This window comes from Pseudonaja textilis, chromosome 1 (genome assembly GCF_049901715.1).
Source record: "Pseudonaja textilis isolate UNSWEBS1 chromosome 1, rPseTex1.2, whole genome shotgun sequence".
NCBI classification, from domain to species: Eukaryota; Metazoa; Chordata; class Lepidosauria; order Squamata; family Elapidae; genus Pseudonaja; species Pseudonaja textilis.
In genome coordinates this window covers 37,526,171-37,550,285 of record NC_141990.1, presented here as the reverse complement: position 1 = coordinate 37,550,285, position 24,115 = coordinate 37,526,171, and the positions used below count along the sequence as shown (strand labels likewise).

Below are 24,115 nucleotides of genomic sequence, written 5' to 3'. Positions count from 1 at the left end.
CTCGAGTTTTGGCGGCTTCATGGATATCGTTTTGACAAGAGCAGGAAGTAGCTTTGGTTGGCTTTCTTCTTCAATTCTTCCGGGTTTGGTCCGCAGTTTTAGAGTGTTTAGCGATCGCCCTTCCAGGTACTATGTGCGGGGTTGTGTTGTTTTTGAGGCACTGATAACAAATAATTAAACATAGGTAAGGGTTTTGATAAATGTTAGAGAATTTGGGAAAAAAATCATTGTTTGCTTTTTCTAGCGCTCTACAGTCTGCTAGAATCCCGAATGATCCTCAAACGATTTTTAAAATACGTATTAAGTACTGAAAAATAGCAGCCGTACATCTCAAACGCTTTTAACATTAAAACAGGCGATATTTTAAACACGACTCTTTGTGAGGCCCTAACGTCGCTTAAAATAGCGTCACGTCCTATTTCCCATCTTCTCCTCCTCCCTTTTTTCAGCCTAACGTTACTATGGCAACACAAACTCTCTTTCCCGCCTTGCCAGTCCGCGATGGTCTCACAATTATAGTGCGCGTGCGCAATAACGGCGCAATCTATTTAAGGACTGCAACCCGCATGCGCTTGGCGACAGTTGTGTTTTTTTCTTTTCCGATGGTGGAAGGATGTCGCGTTACAGCCGTTATGCCGGAGGTATGTTATGCGGGTTCAAGCGCGGTACGAGGAAGGTCTGTATCTATTCTCCGTATCAGGCGGGGTAGCTTCACTTTTTTGACGACACCAAGCTGTGTCGATAATCAAGTTAAGGCCCGTTAGGAAATGACCCGGCGCCATTTTGCACATGTTATACTCTCTGGATGTACCGAGGCGAACTTCCTTCGAGTTGGAATTGTTAAGCCTAACGGCGTAAATACGCTGCTGGTTTGCTTGAGGAACATTTTAGTGCAGGCAGGCAGGCAGGCAGGCACTTGATGATTTTTCATTGATTTTTTTTTCTCTTTTTATTTTGCTAATGCTACTATCGGTGTACGGGTAAAATGGAGGCGGTGCTAAAGATGGCGGCGCCCGTGATCGGCGGGGCAGGAAGACGGTGGGGGAAACGGCGGCATCAGGCGAACTTGCAACGGAGTAGCCGCGTGTGTGTCCGCCGCCAGGAAGCGGTGGTGGCCTAGTGCGCACGCGCGCGATGGAGCATGAGTGCCGCTACGCCCTCTTGGCCTTGTGATTCAGCGGCTTCCCGGGCCTCAGTGGGTGGAGTAGTTGGCTGGAGCGCCGTGTGTGAGTGGAGGACAGCTACTTCTGCTTTTTGGTGGAAATAAAGCCAAATGCACGGCGAATAAACTGCTGTAAAATAGACTGCGGTGATAGCACAGCGGTGATCACAAAAGCTAAAAAATAAACCACCACTCTACTGTGTCCAGTGTGCTAGGAAACACTTTACAGGAAGCAGATAACATGGTTAAATTCATCTGGAAGCCTTCTTGTATTGTAAAAGAAGGGTCCTCGACTATAGTGGAACCATTCAGCATGTTTGTTCTCCTGGAACTATAACCTAAAGATGACTTAAAAGTTTGGGGAATTACTGTTTTCTATTTTTGCAGAAACAAAAGTATACGTTGGCAACTTAGGAACAGGTGCTGGTAAAGGAGAACTTGAAAGGGCTTTTAGCTACTATGGACCCTTACGTACCGTGTGGATTGCACGAAACCCTCCCGGATTTGCATTTGTTGAATTTGAAGACCCAAGGGATGCTGAAGATGCTGTTCGTGGTCTAGATGGAAAGTACGTAGGAATTCAAATTTTATTTGTGAAATAACTTCCATTTTTGTAGTGGGATTAGTATGTTGACTGAAATGTTTTGCTGTTGTTAGGGTGATCTGTGGTTCCAGGGTTAGAGTGGAGTTATCAACTGGTATGCCTCGTAGGTCTCGCTATGATAGACCTCCAGCACGACGACCATTTGATCCTAATGATAGATGTTATGAATGTGGCGAGAAAGGTCATTATGCTTATGATTGTCATCGCTATAGTCGTCGTCGGAGAAGCAGGTACGTAAGATACGAGTAATTTGTTTTTAAATTGTATGTAGTTTTGGTTAAAATAAAATCACAATTTTTTAAAATGTTTTAATTAATATTGGTATGTTACATTTGTTTATATTTTGTATTAAAATGTTAATATGTTAATAATCAACCTGGTCAAAACCTTTCAGGTTTCTTCGTTTGAGTCAGTCGCCTTGATTCAGAATGTCACGAGCCTTATGATTTCATGCTGAGGCGCCTTGCAAATCCGACAATTAAGATCCTCCTAGACCTTGAGGTGATCAGCATAAGAGGCCAGATCCCCTCGAGCCATCTACACCTAGCTTCACCTTATTCTTAAAGGGCAGAAAAATTGAGACGGTGACCGCCGTAACAGTAAATTTGGCTTTCAATTGGGCCCCCCTCCGGTTTAAAAAGAGGAACACCAGATTGACCACATTCCCACCTAGAAAAATCTTCTTGCGTCAATCAAGCCTCACCTGGCTCATTTGGCTGTCAGTTTGATCGTCGTTAGATTGAAGAAAACACCTAGATGCAGCGATCGGCTATAGATACTTCTAGATCGTCTAGATCTGCTAGACCTTGGGCCAAAGAGGGTCGACCTGCAAACTTGCAAGGTTTATTTTAAATACACATTACAGTGTTTTATATTATTATGTAATTCTAAATGTTATACATTTTAACATCTTTATTAGGTAGTAAAAATACTCAAGACAAATAGGCCCTAAATTTTTCAACTGACGGACACTAATTTTTAGATAGCTGATGTTTTGGCTTCAGCGAGGGCTCACATGCTAATTGTTGAATGTATAATCTAATTTTTTTCCTCTAACTAAAATTAGGTCACGATCTCGGTCTCATTCAAGGTCCAGAGGAAGAAGATACTCTCGCTCACGCAGCCGAAGTCGTGGCAGGAGGTAAGCATTTACATATGTGGAACAGTCTAGCTTTAGTAGTCAAAGAATAGTATAACCAAGTCTTATTTCCATTTAGATCCAGATCTATCTCAGCTCGCAGATCTAGATCTCTGTCTCCTCGTAGATCCAGATCTATATCGCCACGTAGATCCCGTTCAGGTTCTTTAAAGAGATCAAGGTAATTTGGCTAATATGATTGTAAAATAGTTCTTAAGTTTTTCAATTCTGAAATGTTTCTATGCGTGCAAATCAGGTTAATAGCTGTCAGTATTGTGAATATGTATAGTACAGGGAGTACTCAACTTACAACCATTCATTTAATGGTTGTTTGAAGTTACAATATCACTGGGAAAAAAAGGGAATTATGATTCTCTTTCACACTTAATGGCCATTGTAGCACTCTCATGGTCACATGATCAAAATTGAGATGCTTGGTAACTGACTCATTTATGATCCAGTGTCCTGGGGTCATGTGATCAGAAAGTTTGGGCTCAATTGTGGTCATAGGTTGAGGATTCTACCGCTAGTGGATGATCTTTTTGCATCTTGTGCAAAATTCATTTGTTAAGGATTAAGTCATTTATGCAATGTTAGGATGAATCTCTGGCTCAGCCAAGTGGTGGCTTGCTTTTGGAGTAATTTGGTGATTAAGAATGCTCACTTTATATAGTTCATGCTGGCTTTCCTGCTTTGAATGCTCTTAGTGTACTGAACTATACTATTCATCAGATTGCTTATAATGAGAATGGAATTGCCAGATACTCTGGAAATCAGTAGCATCCATTGCCACATTGAGAGATTACCCATCATCACTAGGTGCAGGGAGCACTAGCATCCAGTGGTGTGAGAAGCTCTTCACTGATACAGTGAAAGATAATGGAGCATAAAAATGGAGCATCATTAGTGAACCTGTCACTGTCAACAAAACAAGCCATATGAAGCCTTGCAACTGTCATGCCCCTGTCAGAATCAGATTCCGAGAAGGAAGCCAGATGGTTGGCAGGGAGTGGGAGTGTGGCTATGTTGCTGTGGAAAAAAGTGGGGAAGGGCAAAGTCCAAGGGAGAGTGAATTCAGAGGAAGACCTAGCCCCACCCCCTCTTCATCCTAGGGAGGAACAGAAGAGAGCAACATGGATTGCATGGCTTATGGGGGAGCAAAGGACCCTGATTCCCTTCATTAGCTGCAGCTGGGAACAGTGCAAGCTGCGTGCAGCAAGCTGTTGGGAGCAAACATTACTTTTTCCTGTGTTGTCGTGGCTTATCTGTGTTCATGGCATCTTCCCAATTGAGTTTTGCCATACTTTCAAGTTTGAAATTCCTGCTCCTGCCCTGCCAAACTAATTACTTCAGTTTGGTTTGTTTGGACTTTAAGTTAGTTTGTGTGTACCTTGTTTTGGACTGAATTTTCTAGTCAGGCTGTTAGTGGAGGAGTTTTTCTCCAGCCTGAAGGTAACCTGGACATTGGGGGCAAAGTTGGAGATAATAAAGGGACTCTTATTGCTTATCTGACTGGGTTACCTTTGTGCTACGTCCCGGATCATCACAGCAACTAGATCTGTTGTGACAGAGTGAGTAGAATTAAATACTTTTGTTGCCAAATTACTTGGGGGGGGGGGGGAACACACACACCATATAGAGAGTTCTATAGATTTGGAGTCTTAAAATTTGCAGTTTCTTGCTGTTTTAAACTAAAAGAGCTCCTGGAAAATAGTTGCCTGTATATTATAGCTGCCTCTGTAGAATCTTGCTTTAATGACATATTTCTATTTACCCAAGTAGTAATCTGAATAATCACATTTTCTACCTATATGAATATTCAGGAACTGGAACACTGTAATATTGAATTTCTTTTTTTTTTTTTAATCCAGGTCTCGATCAAGATCCAGGTCCAGGTCGAGGTCCATTTCACGGCCCAGAAGCAGGTAAATTTCCATTTGTGGACATTCACAGCAACAATTAAATGCGAAATTTGTTTTGGGTAGCTAACCCTGAACCACTGCTAGACAGTTTAGCTTAATTGAAAATAACAAATTCTTCATTTATTTTGCTGTATTTGAAAAAAAAAATTGCCTGTCTTTGTATATGTGCACATGCACACAATTTATAATATGAAGACAACTGTATTATGAACTTTGTACTTGTGGAGTGTCATTTTTGTTCCAAATGTTTGATATAGAAACCATTGCAAAATATTTACAGTCGGATCAAACCTGCGTTTTGTAAAATAGGGCTCATGACTGTAAAGTAAATTAGTATGTTAAATGTTAATCAAGATTAATTGATATTTCAACAGCCGCTCTAAATCACGATCACCATCTTTAAAGAGAAGGTAAGTTGAGTCTATAGGTTGAATTATTTATATTGTTAGTTAACTAAGAAAAAGTAATTTATAATGGTCTCTGCATAGATCTGTGGAGAATACAGAATATTGTATTGTGAGGTTCTTCATCTAACTCAGGGGTGTCAAACCCGATCGCATTGTGGGCTGTATAACATGATGTATCAGAATTGTTTTTGCCTTAGCAGGGCCGCGCTGGGCATGGCCCACGTTTGATACCCCTGATCTAAAAAAAAAAGTTCTAGATACATAACAGTAACATTTTGCAAGTTTTATTAGTGTGAATTAGTATTCAGAGCCTCATTCCAAAATTGGAAGTTCTTACATATGTTAAATCATTGAGCACATCTTGATTGTTTTAATGGACAATAAACTTAAATGGCTCATAGTCAGACTGAGAAGGTATAGAGTTAATAACTGGCCCTGAATAAACTTTGCGGGTAAGTCTGCTATAGTGCAGAATATAATCAAATCTCTGTTTTGAAGGACAGTTATCCAAGCAAAATAAATCTAGATGTTTTATCCAAATTAGAAATGTATTTAAAAGCATTTTACTTGATTTAATCTTTAGTCTTGCTTTTTCAGTTTTGATATGAGCCATTTATATCCATTCTCCATTAACTCACGGTAAGTATGCTGCTTCTTGAATGCTTTGAAAGCTTGGCAATACTTTCTTGTGGGAAAGGGGGTGCATGAATTGTGGAAATTCTGTTTTGGTAGTTCACATTAAAAATTACATGGTTTCCACTTGATTTCTAACATGTTCTTTCACAAGAATAACCCAAATAATTTAAGCATTAGGATTAAATTTATTATTGCCCTAGATGTAGTAATGGGCCTGATTATAACACTAATCCATTAATTTAGTCAAACTTTTTATTAAATTAACTTCTTGTGACTTGGTTTCTCCTTGCCCCCACCCCCCTTTTTTTTCTTTTTTTTTTTCCAGTCGTTCGCCATCAGGAAGCCCTCGAAGAAGTATCAGTCCTGAAAGAATGGATTAGAATGGCAAAGAACGTGTTAGGAAAAGTATTGTTTATGTAATTTTAAGGGATTTCTTTATTGAGAAATAAAAGGATTTAGTTCGCTGAAGAAAATCTTTTCTAGGGTTAATGCAGCAAGGACCTGGATCTTTTAGTAAAATCTGTAAAAGCTGCTACAGTAGACTATAGTGCACAATTTCTTGTATGTAACAACATCCTATGATCTGAAAAGTGTCTTTTTATGGGCACGTGAAATAAAATGTGTTTCTAACTTTGTTATAATGTTATTTGCTTCTGTTAATATTTCAAGTGCATGTTAAAAGCAAACTCCAAACAGATACTTAGTGTTATCCAAATGCTGTGCAAGGGTATATTAACTTATTATTAAGCTGCCTGCAGAAGACTTATGTGGTTTAGGCACAATCCTAACGACTTGAAATGGTGGGTCAAGGAAGCTGCCTGTCTGATTTTGTAATATAGATTGATTTGGTCTGTTAATTCATACTGCAGGATACTATTGTGTCTTATCCAGGCACAGTTAATTATTTAAAGACAAGCCCAAGATAAATTCAGATGGCAACTTGGCCACAGTTTGGAATTATTTAATGAAGTACTTGTTCTCTGTCAGATAAGGTATCTTGAAATTTGGGCAAGAGCAGTATTATTCTCCAAAACAAAATATTGAGACACAATAGATTTAGTCCCTTGTACAGAATTCACTGAGAAATTTTGCTGTTATCTGTCAAAATTGTAAGGAATTTAAGCAGTTAAACACTGCTTTTACAGAAAAAAACATAGGCTCAAGTATTATTCCACATTTTATTTTCTTTGTATCTTTTTTCATGAAATTCAGTATGAAATTGGTGCCTCCCATCCCTAGATTAACCTTGTAAATTAAATGGAATAAGAAAGTGATTGATCCAAAATCACTCAGAGATTCTATGGCTAAGGGAAACCTTAAATCTGAGTCTGATCTAGTCTTACACACACTGTAGCACACACACAGCCTCTTAATATGAGGAATAAACCCAGATTACTAAAATTATTTTGTATTACTTGGTGGAAGAAATATAAAAACAATTCATGTAACATGCAACATCTTAGTACAGCTATACTGTTTCCCCGGATTGCTTGTATCTGCTTTAAGGAGCAATATGCCTCAAAGCACCTTTTGGAGTTTAAAGGCAAAATGCTGCATGCTCCCAGTGTCAATGTTTTGATTCAAGTATTTCTACAAAGAGACACATGGCTTCAGCTACATTTCATACATTTTTAGGATTGCAGGGGTTCTGCAGCAAAAGGCAGGAATTTGCAAGGGAATTAAATAAGTTGCAATGCTTTTAAGGGATGCTGTATAGTTTAATGCTTAGCATGGCTACAGTATCTCCCCAGTTGTCTGATTGCATTTCCTTGCCATTTTTATAGTCCTTCCTATTGGCCACTGTATTCCTATAAGCTGAATAAATTATAAAAGGTGAAGTACCCTTCTGTGTTGAGAACAAACTTTTTTATTGAAATAAAGCTGCTTTAGTTACTTTGGCACAAATTCATTTCTTTCATTAATTGCATAGACCATTTTAGCTTTGTTCCTAAAAACTGCCATTAATTGCAGACAATCTAGCATTTCATACTACATTCATATAGTGATAGAATATATATTGCCATATCTATCGAGCTTTTTTTTAATGTGAAAGAGTTCTGCAAATCTCAATTTGAAAAATGAATTGCTTCATAAATCACTTGAAGTGGGAGTGGTCTGCCTCACCCTTTGTGATGCAAAATCCATGGGAGTCTCACTATTGATAAATCTGGACCTCAGTATTGTATGCCAAAATAAATTCAATTTAAAGTGCCAATTTACCAATTTGGTAAAGGCGAGATTGGCTTCAGTCAATTTTTAGATTGGCATTGAGACTGAATTCCATTGGTCTTTTTAAGTAGTAGATTCTCTCCCCTCAACCTTTATATTGTACCCTTCTGGGGATATGCCATCTATGAAATACCACTTAAAAGATTAGAGATTATTGTGGAAGCGGTCTGGCCTAATCATGCATTGATGGCTGGAATTTGATATGCTTTGTAAGATTCATTGCAAGTCTAATGAGAAATCAGACTCAAGCCCCTTTAAGCATACTAGGTAATATTACAGCGTATCTATTCACCATATGAACTGTGTTCCATTTACAAGTAGAAAATTAAGCCATATTGAAACTAGCAGTGCATTAAGGATATATGCAACCATTCAGAACTGTATTAGTATATTCACATTACATCTTTGGCTCTGCCTCTTCCTAAGTCTGTATGGCATCCTTGTCCCAGAAAAAGGGCTTTGGTGCTTACCTGATAAGCCCGTTCTCTTTGAGCTGCGAAGAGCATCCAGGATTGGGAGGTGCTTCAGTCTGCATTTGTAGGCTGAGCTTGAATTGAGGAACGCTCCTCCACCACGTGACTCCTCCGTAGCGTTCCCCAGTTTTGCGAAGACGAGAGGAAAAGAAGGTGCTCATCCCTATTACCTAAAGGGGGTTCCTTGGCCGAAAGTAGGTCCCACCAGAAGGGAAAAAAGGGGCTGGATGCTCTTCGCAGCTCAAAGAGAATGGGTGTATCAGGTAAGCGCCCTTTCTCCTGTGAGCTGCTCTGAGCATCCAGGATTGGGACATACCAAAGCTTGGCCTGTCCTACAGGAGGGATTCCGCCTGGTCCAGAATCTCAGGGTCCCTAAGGACCCGTTGCAGAACCCATCTGCCAAATGAAGCCTCTGCAGATGCAAACTCGTCAATTTTATAGTGCCTGATGAAAGGAGATGGGGAGGCCCAAGTCGCCGCCCTGCAAATCTCGATTATTGGTGCCTGGGTGGCCCAAGCTGCCGACGTTGCCACACTCCTAGTTGAGTGCGCAGTTATGCCTCTGGGCAACTGCAGGGCCTGGGACTGATAAGACTTAGCTATGGCCGCCCTAATCCAATGGCCTACAGTGGATGGTGATACCCTATGACCCTGTGTTTTGGGTTGAAAAGAGGAATAAGGCCTCCGATTTTCTGAAGGGTTCCGTGCGCTTGATGTAGATTCGCAGAGTGCGCCTTACGTCAAGTTTGTGCCATTGCCTTTCCCTTTCCTGAGATGGCCTGGGACAAAAGTTTGGAAGGATGAGCTCTTGGGCTCTATGGAAGGCTGAATTCACCTTGGGCAAGAATGTGGGATCGGGACGGAGGATCACCCGATCTGCATGAAAAACACAGAGGTCCTGTCTGACAGACGGCTGCTATTTCAGATATGCGCCTAGCGGATGTGATGGCTACAAGGAAAACTACCTTATATGTCAAAAATTGGAGGCTTGCCTCCCTTAAAGGTTCAAAAGGTTCTTTGGTGAGAGAGAGGAGGACCCTGTTAAGGTCCCAAGTGGGGTAGCGGTGCACTGCTGGAGGGCATAGGTTAGTGGCCCCTCTGAGAAAAGCCCTTATGCGAGTGTGATGGGAGAGGGAACTGAAACCCTCACAGGAAAGAACTGATGACCCTGCAGCTACTTGTCATTTCAGTGTATTAGGAGACAGTCCCTTATCAAGTCCCTCCTAAAGGAATTCTAAAATCTGGGTGACAGAGGGGGAAGCTGGGTTAATTTGAATTTTGCTGCACCATCTACAGAAAATGGCCCATGTGGCGTTGAATAGCTGTGGCCTAAAGAGGCCCGCAAAGGCGGGCTGGTCAGGGGAGAGCCCCTTGTCCTCGGACATTTCGTTGTCTAGAGGGTCTACTTCTGATAGGGGCTCGCTGTAGTGCATAGACCCCAAATCAAAGTCGTGTGGTTCCATGAACTGGTCGCATTCCTCCTCCCCCTCTTCCACCTCCTCCTCCCGCCCTTGAAGGGGGGACTCCCTATGCAAGGGTACCTGAGCCAGATATTGTTCCGACCTGGGCAGGGACCTCATCGAGTGAGATTCCTGGTTGGAACCCACCGGAAACTGAATGGGCCTGACAGCTTGTTGGATGCCAGCTGTGATCCCTTGGCGAATAGCCAACTCCATCCAAGATCTTATCTTTTCTGGGACCTCTTCAATGAGAGACTCCTCTTGACGGAGGCCAGCAGCTGTTGGGGTGAAGGTGGCTTCTGGAACCCTTCTGGCCGATGTTCCAGGAACTGGAGCCTGTTGTTCCTGTGAGGGCAAGCTGTGCCTGGATGAGAAGGAAACATCTGGGGGAGGGGGAGGTTGAGCAGAGGTAGAGGGACTGGAGGATGGAAGAACCTGAGGCACCTTGAGTGCTTCTTTAGATCTCCCGTCAATTTCTTTTTGCAGGGCCTTGTGGCGCCTTAAGGCGTCCCTCTGGGCAGCTTTGGAGGTCTCCTTAGCCTGCTTGCGCAAGTGATGGGTTTTGGCTTTTGCCTTCAAAGAAGGTCCTCTAGAGGTGTTACCATCTGCCATTACAATGATTTGGAAGTAGTAGGTTAGAGATCAATATGATTGATTGGCACGCCCAGGACCCGATCTGCAGCAAGGACGGTTGCCCTGATCAATATTTACATCCCCCTTTTAGTATAATTTTTTTTGTTTTCTTTCTTTTATATATATATATCTATGTAGAGAGATGAATATGTAGCCAAAGTGAAAACAATTGAGTCGTACCTCAGTGATAATATTGTGAGTATGAAAATATTATACTGTCAAATATGAAATCAATAATATATTTAAGATGATATATGGGTTGCTATAATTGTATCCCTGTTCCTGGGATAAAGAAGAGAGCCAATTAGCCAAATTTCGAAACGCCTAGGCCTGGTGGAAATTAAGGCTAGGGCCTTCAGCAGCCTCTCTGCACAGGCAGACACAAGGCCTGGGTGCAGCTGCCGCGCTGCTGGAGTAAGCTGTGGGGATGAGCCAACGAGTGTTCCAATTGAATCAAAGCAGAATTTAGCAAATGGAATAGACTGTTAAAGAAAAGCCAGGCGGGGGCCTGTTACTTTTCACAATATCAATTTAGAGGAAAACAAAATGGCATGCGCCACGAGGGAACCTCCAAAATGGTGGCCACTAGAACGTCGCGCCTCTCAGCAGCGTTTCCCCACCTGGCAAATCGAAGCCGAAGCTCTACCTACAGAGGTGGCTAGGGAAGGAGAGAATAGGCTTTCTCCTTTTAAGTAAAGGACGGCGTTCGAAGGTGGGGGGGAAAAACGCGGTACGACTCGAATGGAGCAAGCAAAAACAAACCACTGTGAAACGGAGCAACAAACAAAGCGGCAACGAATTAAAGGCAGAGAGGGGGGGGGGATTTTTGGCTATGGGAGGTGGTGTGAGGATCGCTCCTTCGCCTCCCTAGTGGGCGAAAACTGCACTTCCCCTTAGTGGCTAGAGTGCCAATCTTAGCAATTGCGCAGGCGCTAAGGAGAAGGTAATTCAAACCTGAAATAAAGCTGATCTAGAGCTGATTGAGAGAGCTGAGAGAATCGAAAATTTCCTGCTTCAGCCAAGGAGCTGAGAACAGAACAGTCTGTCTCGCACGAGGCTGACCAAAAACTGGGGAACACTACGGAGGAGTCACGTGGTTGGAAGAGGAGCGTTCCTCAATTCAGGCTCAGCCTACAAATGCAGAGACTGAAGCACCTCCCAATCCTGGATGCTCAGAGCAGCTCACAGGAGAATGGTTGAATTAAAGAAGTGATGATACAATGTTAACTATCCAAACTGCTCAACAGTAGCCCACATTTGGAATCGATCAGATTATTATGTCTCAGTAATACCTGCATCGTCAAGGAACACTGCCACAGACCACCTTAATGAAAGTCTTCATGATTTTAAATTAGGACTTCACTTCTTATTTACATGGTGTCATATTAGATAAAATCTATCAAAAGGTGGAAACCGCAGATAGAGATGATAATATTCAATCTGTTGAGTGAACTTAAGTGTTGTTACTTGTCTACTATGAAGCGGGGACTTATCCAAATACTACCTTTTTAATGGTTTTCTTTTATGAAATTTGTGCTATAAAAATTAGGATATTCAGAATCTTCTTTAATCACTTAAAATATTTTTGCAAAATTAACTTATAGCAAGATTTCATTTAAGATACAGAAAACTTGAAACATGTTGTGGTATTGTATTCATCTCCTGGGTACAACAGGACATCTGGAAAATTAGGCTATAAAGAAAAAAAACACTTTAAAAGAACCATACTTGTACTCAATTATCTTAAAAACAGCTTCAGAATACTTGTGATCAGAGCTCAGAAATTTTTCCAATCTTTCTATAGTCTGAAGTGAAAAACATTTCCTACATGACTGGAATATTTGTAATCTCTTACAAAACCTTTTTTTTTACATTTTTAATAACAAACTTGAATTGCATGGAAAGATTGGCTAAATGGACACATTTAATGGATAAGTGCTTGATGGCTATCTACTATTTGTTGGCATTAAGAGCTAGTCAGGATATAGAGAAATCATGGTTCTCCTTTGAAGGTTGAATCAAATTTCAACTGGAGGGATCACTTTTTGAATGCAATTTAAAATTGGGGGGAGTAGTAGCATATAAAAATTATTCTATTATATGACAATGTAAGATTTCTCTTAGCTCCAAATGGAACAATACTTCATTAGCTCAACCCATTATACCCCAATGGCAAAGGTTTCAATATATTGGTGTCCAAGACTTATGTACTCTCTTATAACATCTAAGAAAATGTACCTGATTGATGGCATTTGGCCAATTTTGTGTTTCAAGGCAGAAGCCAGAATGCTTGAAGTACACATGGCCCTCTTTACCCTTTAGAGTCCCATCCAGGAAATTTCCTGTATAAAACTGAATGCCAGGTTGAGTTGCATAAACTTCTATCATTCGGCCACTAGGGGGATGATAAGCTCTGAAAAAAGAGTAGATGGTTACGATATTTTCCGTATACTCCTACATGTAGAAACTCCATTTGTCTTTGATAAAATGTTACACTTTTAAAATAGAAATATTAACTGCCTTAGTCTTAGTTGAACTTTTATTTTTGGGGGGGATAAAATGAGGTCATTCCTTCATACTTGGATTTTAGAGAAAGATGTGCTAATTCAAATAAAAGAAGTTGCCCTTTAAAATATAATCTATGAACCTTATTTTCAGATTTGATATAAGATTGCAACCTTAGATTTGTTGCCACAAACATTGCCATATTGCATAATTTTAAGAGATCATAAAATTTATTTAAGAATTAAATTTTCTTCAAAAATACAGCTGTATATTCATCATTTTAAATAAATTATGTGATAGTATCGCTTTATACTGTACTGGTGATACCACACTTGGAATACTGTGTCCAGTTTTGGTTGCCACGATACAGAAAAGATGCTAAGATCCTGGAAAGTGCACAGAAAAGCAACAAAGACAATAAAGAGCCTTGAGGCTAAGGTATGTCTAGTCTACGGGTCTTCAAACTTGGCAAGTTTAAGACTTGTGGACGTCAAATCCCAGAATTCCTGAGCTAACATGACTGGAAGAGGAATTCTGGGAGTTGAAGTCCACAAGTCTTACAGCGGTCAAATTTGAAAACCCTTGAGCAGGGACATCTTCCAATACTTCAGAAGCTGTCGCAAAAGAAAAGGGGATTGACTTACTCTGCAAAACACCAGAGGGCAGACAAGAAATTATTGGTGGAAACTTTTTAGAGATACTAGAAGTAAGAAATTTTCGGACAGTCCAAACAATCGGTGGAATAGCTTGCCTCTTAGAGCTGTAGGTGATCCAACACCAGAGGTTTTCAAAAACAGACTGGAGAAATATTTGTGTAAAAAAAAAAAGAGCTCCTTCCTTTAGCAGGGAATTGGACTAGAAAACCTCTGGGGACCCTTCCAGCCTATGATTCTTACATTCTACTTAAATAATAGAGACAGGCCAAAGTTGCCATTATAAAGTAGGTATGAATCTCATCAGACACAAACAGAATTAAATGGGAGTTATTCTTTCAAAATCAGTTGAGAGCCTTATTTACATAATCCTTAGTTTTATTGTTAAAATATGAGCAAAATCCTGAATCATTTTAAAAATAAGTGCTTTAACACATTCCAAATCATTGTGATCAAAAGAACAGAAATAAGAATAAACAATACCTGTTTCCCACCTTCCTTGATTTTTTTAAAATCCATATTCTAAAGGGAAATGAAGCAGATTAGAACTGCCATGTTTTGTATGTAAAGTGGGGGGGGCGGAGGTCAAAGTATAAAAGCCTTGCATAGCACTTCTTGGCACTCCTTAAAACAGTGGCATCTTTTCCTGAGGTTCATGTGATGGCTGCTGTTCAATAGCAGGAAAAGTGCATTTGGTTTAAGGCCGTGATGGTGAACCTATGGCACGCGTGCCGGAAGTGGCACCGCAGAGCCACTTCTGCTAGCACACGAGGTCACCCAGAAGAGTCCCACTGCGCATGTGTGTGCGCTGCCTGCCCAACAGCTGAATGTCGGGTATTTGGTGTGCATGCACCGGGGGAAATGGTGTGTAGAAGATGCATGGGGGGGTCTTGCATGCGCAGGGGGCGTAGAGGCATGCACATTGCCTTCTGGGTGTTGGTATATGAGCGCGCGCAATTTTCGGCATGGGAACCCAAAAGGGTTAGCCACCACTGGTTTAAGGGATTCAGACTGGATCCACATGCAACCTCCAAAATACCTTTCCCCCTTGAAATCCAAAGCTCTGCAGCTCTCTATTGCTTGGCTATGTTACAGTACATTTACAGCATTCTCTGTCCAACCAACAGGAGCAAATTATATTGTAATATGACAGAGCTGTCACCAGTGACAATTTCAATGCGGAACAGAATAATGTCAGACTCGGCTCTTGATAAATTTAACATCTGGTTCAGAATACTCATTTTCTCACATAAAGTCATAGTGGTGATTATAGCAAATACAAGATTTATGATTTTGCTGACTTCTATCAGATAAAAATAATTCTTCTAACCTCTTGATAACCTTGTTGACTTTCTGACAGTGAAATTAATCCTCTTGACAATTTTGCTGTATTGTTGTCTTACCTCTTTTCCTTTGGAGTTAGGGACTCGAATTTTAATGAATTTAAATTGGCATTTAGTAGTTTTTTTTAATAGAAAACAGTATATTAATAATCAAAAAAGAAAAGCATAAAGCAAAGTTAGAGTGAAACTTTCACAACTATTCATATAGAGAATAAATGAATTAAACCAAATGTTTACCTGGCACAGAAATGTGGTTCTTTTCTCTGGACCAAGCAAAAGTTGTGATCAAATCCATCCAGCTGAAACTTCTGCAAATGTTTCCCAAGTTCTTTAGGCTTTCGCAGGTCAAAGGGAGTATCCTGCACTGGCATGATCTTTCCTGATTGGCGAGAGGAGAACAAGTCAAAAGAGGATATAAAGGAACTGAAATATTCAGGTGTATAATTATGGTTATAAAAACGTGAAAGGACATGAAACAAAAATAACAGTGACTGCTGGCTTTTCACAGTTGCTACTGTTAAAGACAATAATCCCTGCACTAAATACACTGTGACATATTGGGACTTTCCCCCGCTTCACTAAACCAGGCATGGCCAACATGTGACGTATCTGGCCCATGGGCTCAGTTTGAGAGCCCTGCTCTAAAATGGGACAACAGTTTTTTGCATTTGTTTTGAAAAGGAAAACTGCTGAATATCTGCCCATCTGGGATCCAAAGACTGCATTCCTAGTTTTGCAGATCCACAGCAAAGAGAAAATATATATACACATATACGTATATGCTCAGGCTATGTGTTCTAATTTCTATAATGTTACAATAAATTTGACAGTCATTATCTCAACAATTCCCCCATAATTTTAGTTAGCATATTATATAAACTGTTAAATGGTAATTTGGAAGCAGGATCTTTAATTTATAACAAGCCCAGTATTTTTCTCCCTAGAATACAGCTTCACTTTCAAAGGCACTCAGATTAACCAACCTGTTGGAATCAGAGTTTCATCCAATGGCAAGTAACAATCTGCCTCTATTGTAAATTCATGGTCATAGATATTGGATGAGCCCTGAGTTATAAAAACAAAAAATACTATAATACTAGATACAGAAAGACAATATATTAATATTGTTTTGACATGGATCTCATTTTTAATATATTTTTCATTATGAAGTTTGTTACAATGGTAAAATCTGATACAATCTAAACTTAAAAAGAATAAAAAAGGAAAAAAGAACAAAATAAAGAAAAATATGTTACTTCCAACCTTCATCACAGAAGTAGAGGCAGATATGTAGTAACTCTTCGCCCCCTATACCAGTGCTTCCCAAGCCTTTTTTTTACATTACCCAAAACCACTTATAAGAAAGAAAGTGTTATCAAATTTGGAGGACCAGCCATAAATCCCTTCCTTCAGCACCAGAATAACTTCAAATGGTTAGGGTTAGGGAATATCCGTAATGGTTATGAAAGACACTTACCTGACCTCCAAGATTGAAGTAAGCATGGTTTGTTAGATTGACTGGTGTAGCCTTACTAGTTTGAGCTCTGTAATTAATTGTTAACTCATCATCCTTGAGTGTATATGATATCCACACTTTCAGCTCACCAGGATATCCCTCTTCACCATCTGGACTTATTCTGAAAAAGCGGACACCATCTGGTAGGATTTCAGGGAACCAGATAACCTAGAATAGAACAGAACAGAACAGAACAGAATAGAATAGAATAGAATTCTTTATTGGCCAAGTGTGATTGGATACACAAGGAATTTGTCTTTGGTGCATATGCTCTCAATGTACATAAAAAGAAAAGATACATTCATCAATAATCATAAGGTACAACACTTAATGATAGCCATAGGGTAAAATTAAGCAATCAAATCATACTAGGAAACAATATAAATCATAAGGATACAAGCAACAAAGTTACAAAGTCATAAGTGGGAGGAGATGGGTGATAGGAACAATGAGAAGATTAACAGTAATAGCAATCCAGACTTATGAGGAAAATAGTGGACACTGCTCTTAAAGATAAAATTACCAAACAGTTGAAGACACAGACAGGCCTTGCTAAAGGATAACACAACATAGCTTAACTAAGGGAAGTCCCTATTTAATTAATCGGGGGGTTGACGATGTTAATAAACAAGGACAAGCAAATTGACATCATCTCCTAGGAATTTTCAAAAGAGAAAATCTTAGATTTTCAACTACCCAGTCCTTAAGGTGATATGATGTAGAATGTGAAAATGAAATGAAATGAATAAACTGGCCTTTCATAAAGTCTATTATCAAAGACTTCTCAATGAACATAAGAACTATGGAACAAAAGGACAAGGATAAGCAACTGGCCAAAGAATAGAAGAGTAAGATAGGAGTAAATGGGGATACTGGGATTCCACCCCCACAAATTTCACCCCACAAATAGCTGCTGCTCTTGGCAAGATTCTAAGAACAAAAGTCTCCCTTGCTTTTGCGTAAGAGGACAGAAGTTGCTTTTGCTCAGACTTCCCACTAGTCTTCCTTACTAGACATGGAAGAGTTTAGACTACATGTCAATTTTGTGTGTATTTTGATCAAAAGGATTTGTAGCAACTTGTATTGCTAGAGTTGCCTGTAAAAACTGGTATCTGGCACCATTGCCTAACAACGTAAAATCCAGCTTGATTATTCCTCACAATGAAAAAACAACAACAGAATAATACCTTCTGTCTAATTTATCATTAACTTCACTAGCGGATCTACCTTGTCAAACCCTTTGACTCCTCCATGCAAACTGTTGGAGCCGTCATTGATGGCCAGCTGGTAGTCATGTCCTTCCACTGTAAATTTCCCTTTGGCAATTCTATTAGCAACTCGTCCAATGGCAGCTCCAAAATAGGGGTGCTCGCTGAGGTATCCTAAGAAAGAGAATAAAAGGGAGCAGGATAATATACATTTTAGAATTTAGTGTAAAGCTAGTCAAAATTAAAAACCATTTGAGAGAGCATTTCTTTCCTTGGTGTGTTACCCAATAAATCTTAATTGAGCAATATCTTATGAAAGAAGGTACTTCTTTGTTAAGATGTCCATTTATTTCAATGGAGGTACCAGTGCCATGTCTGCAAAGAGCTCTGCGCAAAGAACTTCTACCCTGAAGTTAATACTTATTGGATTGTACACTGGCAGCGTTTGTCAACCTTGGCAGTTTTAAGCCATGTGGACTTCAACTCCCAGAATTCTTCAGCCAATATTCTGGCTAGGGAATTCTGAGAGTTGAACTCCATACAGCTTAAAGCTGTCATGATTGAGAAACCCGCTGTCTGGTAATGTACTGTAGTATTGAGTTCAGATCCACATACTTGGGCCAGCCACTCTTTTTCAGCTTAATTTAGTACCCCTCTGTAAAAAAAAAAAGGGGGGGGGTAAACATAGAAGTGCATGTTTTTGACAAAGGGCAACTCTATATTATATACATAAGTCAAAGAAGCAACAAGAAAAAATATAAATTATTCAAAAAGCACATTTTCATTTACCCAAGTTTGTTTTGAAGTTATTTTTTTTAATGGATTCTCTTCCTTTCTCCAGAACTGATTCCAGTGGTGTTGGTGGAGGGGAAGAGATCACTCTGTAGCGGGATACTACAGGGTTGTATTCTGTCTCACCTTTTCAATAGATACCTGAAACTGCTAGATGTGTTCCTTTGCTGGTTTGGGATTTGATATCATCTGTCTGTTGATGATGCCCAATTATATATTGCAACCCCAACTGCCCAAGTAAACACTTCATGTTTTATCCTAATGCCTGGAGACTGCATGTGTTTGGAATGTAGAAGTGTGGGAGTGAAGGACATGCCTTGGTACGTCCATGTAACACCTTTGTTTCATAAACTGCTCTGGTTTCCAGTTTTCTTCCAGGTGTGATGCAAGGTGATAGTTTGAGGCCTGGTTACTTGAGGGACTATCCAGGGGTCAAATTGGCAGCCTGCAGGCCAGATGCGTCACGTGCAGGCCACGCCCACCCCAGCTCCGCAAAGGGAAAAAACACTGGAATGGCAACGTGACGCAGCGAGTTTGACACCCATCTCCCATAGTGTCTGCACAGCCATTTTAGTCTAGCAGGGTTGGAACAATCTGGTGCTATTGATTAAAAATGCCATCTATCATCTTCTCAGTAATATTGCTTCCCAACCCAAATTTGTTGGGAGTCGCATGAGATATCATATCAATCATATTCATAGTAAGTTCCAGACTCTGAATTGAAGATTAACAGCAACAACAATAACATCTTTTTGTGATAAGCTATTTTATGAAACCATATTAGAACTAAAAATTATAAAAAATAGATAAATGGTGTCTACAAGATTAATAGTATTTTTAAGCATTTGAAATCTTCTCTTTGAAAATGTCCTTTTATGTATTAATTATAAATAATGCTAGAATAATTTTAAGAACAGTAATGAGCACCTTTTCTGCATTAAACTCACTTTGGAGTGTAACAAACAGTGGAATTTCCTCCTTTTTACATGATAGGAAACAAAAGTATATTTGTTGATCATTATGAAAGAATGCAACTGTCTTTCTTGCAATGGAAAGCCAAGTTGCTACCAAACAGTCATTGCAAAAGAAAGATTATCAAAATACAATTCTGTTTCTAGTAGTGTAGCTATGTTAATCTGGTTCAAGAAAAACAATCTAATTGGGTCTTAAAGGCTAACTACATGATTCTGGCATATGCTTTTATGGATTAGATTACTTCCATCAGATATGATTAATGAAGCTTATTTTCATAATGTTTCATTTCTTATGGTCCTCAAAAATATTTACCTACCTATGTAGCTTATCATGGATTTAATCACTACAACTCCAAACAGCAGTTAGCCAATACATGTTTCAGTCTTTACTAGGCTTTGAAATATTCCCATTTCTAACACACAATATGGGAACTGCTGATTGATAACTACATACTTCCAAGATGGGCAGAATTACTACAGCCATCCAAATGTATTGGGCTATAATTTCCATGCTACCCAAATAGTGTGAATACAATTGACTGTATTTGATTTGAAACCTTTGATTTCCTTCTCTAATTTTCAAGTTTAGGATAGCTAGAATGCAAAGGGAAACAGCATTCTCTCAGCTAAAGATACCAGGGAAGTCTTTTACCTTCCTATAAAAATGAAACACACTTGTGAAAATTACTATAGTTAATTAAAAGAACTGGACTGTACCAATTTGTGACCTGAATTCATCCAAAGGGAAGTTGTTGACTCAGAAGAACTCAGCTCTTATGCAAATTGTTCTCTCGTATAGTCTTTGAAGTAAATTAATGTGATAATATATGTTGTGATTTTACCACCTGTTGTTGATGGGACTTCAACCAAACTTCAAGGTTTACCTGTCACTACATTTTAAATTGGGGCAGTTCCCACTCTAAGCTTGCAGGAACCAAAATGTAAAACTAGTGTCTGGCTTTGATTTCATATATCAACTTCCTCAAATCACATATTGAACTGAATACTTTATTTGGCCAAGTGTGACTAGATACACTAGGAATTTGTCTCCGGTGCAGAGTATGTGCAAAGCAATAGAATAATGACAATCATAATCACAATCACAATCATAATCATAATAATAATAAAAGGGAGATGTAAGGATAAAAACAAGGATAAATAATAATGCTACAGCCATATTACTTGGGTAAATATATATAGACATTAGACACCACTGTGAGAATTAGGTATTTAGCAGAAATATAAACTCTTCAAAGCCTGAAGGTATCTGAAGATACCTCCAGAATCCTCATATCTTGGACATAAACTTTTCCCTCAGTCTGAGGGAAAAACCTGTCCCTGTGTCTAAATGTCTACAGAGATTCTCAGTCATCCAGGCCTTTGGGTAGTTCCAAAGGTGCTTTTTCAAAAGGAACTGAAGAAGCTTCTTGGATGAGAAGCAATATGTCTTCAATGAAAAACAAAGAAAGTCCAGTTGCCTTTTGAAAAGGCACCTTTGGGACATCCCTGTTTCTAGTTGTTTTGCCCTGCAATGCCTTGTAGCACCATCCCAAAAGGAAGAGTTAAATCAGTTTATGTCCAGGATATGAGGATTCTGGAGGTATCTTCTCAGCCCGCCTTCTGGCCTACACAATATACAGGTGTTCTATGGTTGGAATTATTCTTTCTGCAATCTTAACTATCTGTTGAGTCTGTGCCATATGGCAACTACTCTGAATTAATATGGCATACACCGCCTCAGGTAAGCTTGCAAAAATTGTTAAAAGAGCAGCACATATCAGAGAGACAACCAGCAGTGGAACACTTCTACTATTCTTAATCTACTATTAAACTTTAGCCGGTTCCCTGAATGTGGCTTAATAGAGAAGTTTAATACAGAAGAGAGAACTATGTAAAGGGAAGAATTCAATTTCTCAATTATGTTACTACATGCTTATGAAACTAAGCACAAAGAAACCACAGCTATATGTTCCTTAAATTTGTGAAGTCAAAACATTTCCAAACAAGAACTTGAGTGCCTGAATTACTCATCTGTGAAGGAAAGAGTAGTTTGGGGGCTGGGTTCCTTCCATAAATGAAAACAAACTCAATTAGGCAGCTACTTGTGAAAAAACTTCAATGATTTAAATGCAATGAGAATGAAATATAACTAAAAAGATCAGGATTCCCTGTTTTGTTTCATTCCTCTTTCCACTTAGACTCATATCTAGTATTCAATCACACTTGACTCAATTTTATGAATTCCCTTCCCCACCATAAAAATATCTTTGATCACATCTACTGCAATATATATCTAGTAACCAAAGCTACAAATTCTACCTATGCCTCTACAGATAGGTGGAACTTTCTCTTGGAGATCAAGTGTCACTGGTTCTACAGAAACTGCTAAAATCTGTGTGCCAGGCCTCCTCTTGGTTTAAGTCTTTAGGAGGAACCTCAAAAAAACACATTAATGATGTAACTCAGAGGTCTCCAAACTTGGCAACTTTAAGACTTGTGGACTTCAACTCCCAGAAGTCTCCAGCATAGCATAGCTGGAAGTTGAAATCCACAAATCTTAAAGTTGCCATGTTTGGGGACCCCTGGGTAACTGAAAGCAGATTAGAATTCCCCTTTGTAAATAATCTTATAAAGTTCAACCAAACCCACCTTCCAAATGATCAAAGCCTAGAACAATGTCTGAAAACTTTCCGCCTCTGTCTTTAGTCTTCAAGGAGGTGATTATGCAGCCTAAGGATATGATTTCCACTTTGACTGTGTTGGATGTGAGCAGGAATTTTTCTACGGTTCCTCCGCCAAGAGGCAATTCACCAAAGGCTTCTTTCTTCACCTCAAGCATTGTTTGCGCTAGACGGCGATCAGCAGCCAGTACTGGGAAGGGGAAATGAGACGGATTTGGGGCAAACGGATTCCGTTCACAATTAACTGTCCATCAGCTGACGTGGAGAGGCAAGAAAAATCGTGTTAAGACTTGCCGCCGACTGTGATGCATGCAGAAGCACGTTTTCTGAAGGCTGCTAACCTATGCTCCAAGGACGTTTCTACAGAATTTCACAACCTACCCTCGGTTATTTAGCGCAAATTCACTTAATTCCCTGAGATGTCCTCCAGAGTAAACAGGAAGAGAACAACCCGCACACCACGTTCTCTCGGTCCCTCTGTTTCCACTTTCCCTCAAAACGTTCACACCCCTCTCCTACGCTTCTGCAATGCAAAATATAAAATTCGAAAACTAATACGGAAGTATTCGCAGAGGTGAGAATTCAACTACAGGGTGGAGAGTGGAAAAACCGAGAGAACGTCGCGATAAAAACTGAAGCATTGCAAAGATGGAACTCGTAGTTTCTTCGGATTGCTACGTTAAAGCCAGGTCTCAAGGGTCTTCAAACTTGGCAAGTTTAAGACTTGTGGACTTCAACTCCCAGAATTCCTGAGCTAACATAACTGGACGACGAATTCTGGGAGTTGAAGTCCACAAGTCTTAAAGCTGTAAAGATGAAAAAGTGGTATTTTAAAAGTAGAATAAAATAGTTATGCGCTTTAGAATGAGAAAGGATATCGATCACGTAGCATAGTTATTGAGTGCGAAATTAAACTTTTTAAATATTTTATTATAGGATTTTTATGTTTGGGACTGCATTTATCGGGAGCGGAAGGGCTATTTTAATGTTTTGAATTCCAAAAGATTCAAACAGTTCTTCCGTCTGGTGTCCGGACATTCTGGGTCACCAGCCAATATTTGCACTCCTTCAGTCATATGATCAAGGAGGAGAAAATTAAGAAAAAATAAGCGTAATGATAAAGAGGATGTTATTAAGTCTGTATCAATTCTTAGCTAGATATAGCAGGTGGATTTTCTGGATTTATTTATAAATAAATAAAATGAATAATTGTGATAAAATGACCATCTGGCCCAAACAGTAGCCAAAGGGTCTTTATCACAACAGTCTATTTTAAATACAGCATATAGAAATTTAGATTTAACTCACTAAATTGACATATCATAAACTGACACCTCATAAGCTTCCTAACAGACAGGAAGCAGCAGGTGAAGCTAGGCAAAATCACAGGAGCTCCCAAAGGCTGTGTACTCTCTCCACTTCTCTCTATACACCGATGACTGCATCTCAAAAGATCCCTCTGTTAAAGTACTGAAGTTTGCAGATGATACAACAGTGATTGGTCTCATTCGAGACAACGATGAATCTGCATACAGACGGGAGGTTGAACAACTAGCCTTGTGGTGCGACTGGAACAATCTTGAACTAAACATACTCAAAACTGTAGAAATAGTGGTAGATTTTAGGATAAACCCTCCTATACTACCATCTCTTATAATACTAGACAACACACTATCAACAGTAGAGACCTTCAAGTTTCTAGGTTCTATCATATATCAAGACTTAAAATGGATACCTAACATCAAAAACCTCATCAAAAAAGCACAACAAAGAATGTTCT

At 39.5% G+C, this 24,115-nt stretch overlaps 2 protein-coding genes across 5 annotated transcripts; one reads left to right on the top strand and one right to left on the bottom strand.

Annotated features, from left to right (window-relative positions):
• Positions 1-574: 574 nt before the first annotated feature.
• Positions 575-6,507, top strand: SRSF7 (serine and arginine rich splicing factor 7). 3 transcript variants are annotated; one of them, XM_026695964.2, is made up of 9 exons: positions 575-641; positions 1,550-1,730; positions 1,820-1,996; positions 2,833-2,907; positions 2,984-3,085; positions 4,776-4,829; positions 5,201-5,236; positions 5,831-5,872; positions 6,195-6,507. In XM_026695964.2, exons 1-9 carry the CDS (start codon positions 614-616, stop codon positions 6,247-6,249), a joined length of 750 nt encoding a protein of 249 aa, XP_026551749.1. In that variant the 5' UTR covers positions 575-613; the 3' UTR covers positions 6,250-6,507. The 3 variants fall into 3 exon arrangements, with proteins under 3 accessions (XP_026551749.1, XP_087787548.1, XP_026551750.1); XM_087931422.1 differs by having other exon boundaries at positions 575-676; XM_026695965.2 differs by lacking the exon at positions 5,831-5,872.
• A 5,701-nt stretch (positions 6,508-12,208) lies between these two features.
• GALM (galactose mutarotase) lies at positions 12,209-23,091 on the bottom strand. Of its 2 annotated transcripts, XM_026695963.2 has the most exons (7): positions 22,304-23,091; positions 17,908-18,062; positions 16,642-16,848; positions 16,148-16,229; positions 15,402-15,543; positions 12,902-13,076; positions 12,209-12,356 (listed from the first exon to the last, which is right to left on the bottom strand). In XM_026695963.2, exons 1-7 carry the CDS (start codon positions 22,491-22,493, stop codon positions 12,279-12,281), a joined length of 1,029 nt encoding a protein of 342 aa, XP_026551748.1. In that variant the 5' UTR covers positions 22,494-23,091; the 3' UTR covers positions 12,209-12,278. The 2 variants fall into 2 exon arrangements, with proteins under 2 accessions (XP_026551748.1, XP_087787518.1); XM_087931392.1 differs by lacking the exons at positions 12,209-12,356; positions 12,902-13,076 and adding an exon at positions 14,259-14,343 and having other exon boundaries at positions 22,304-22,768.
• Between the last annotated feature and the right edge of the window lie 1,024 nt (positions 23,092-24,115).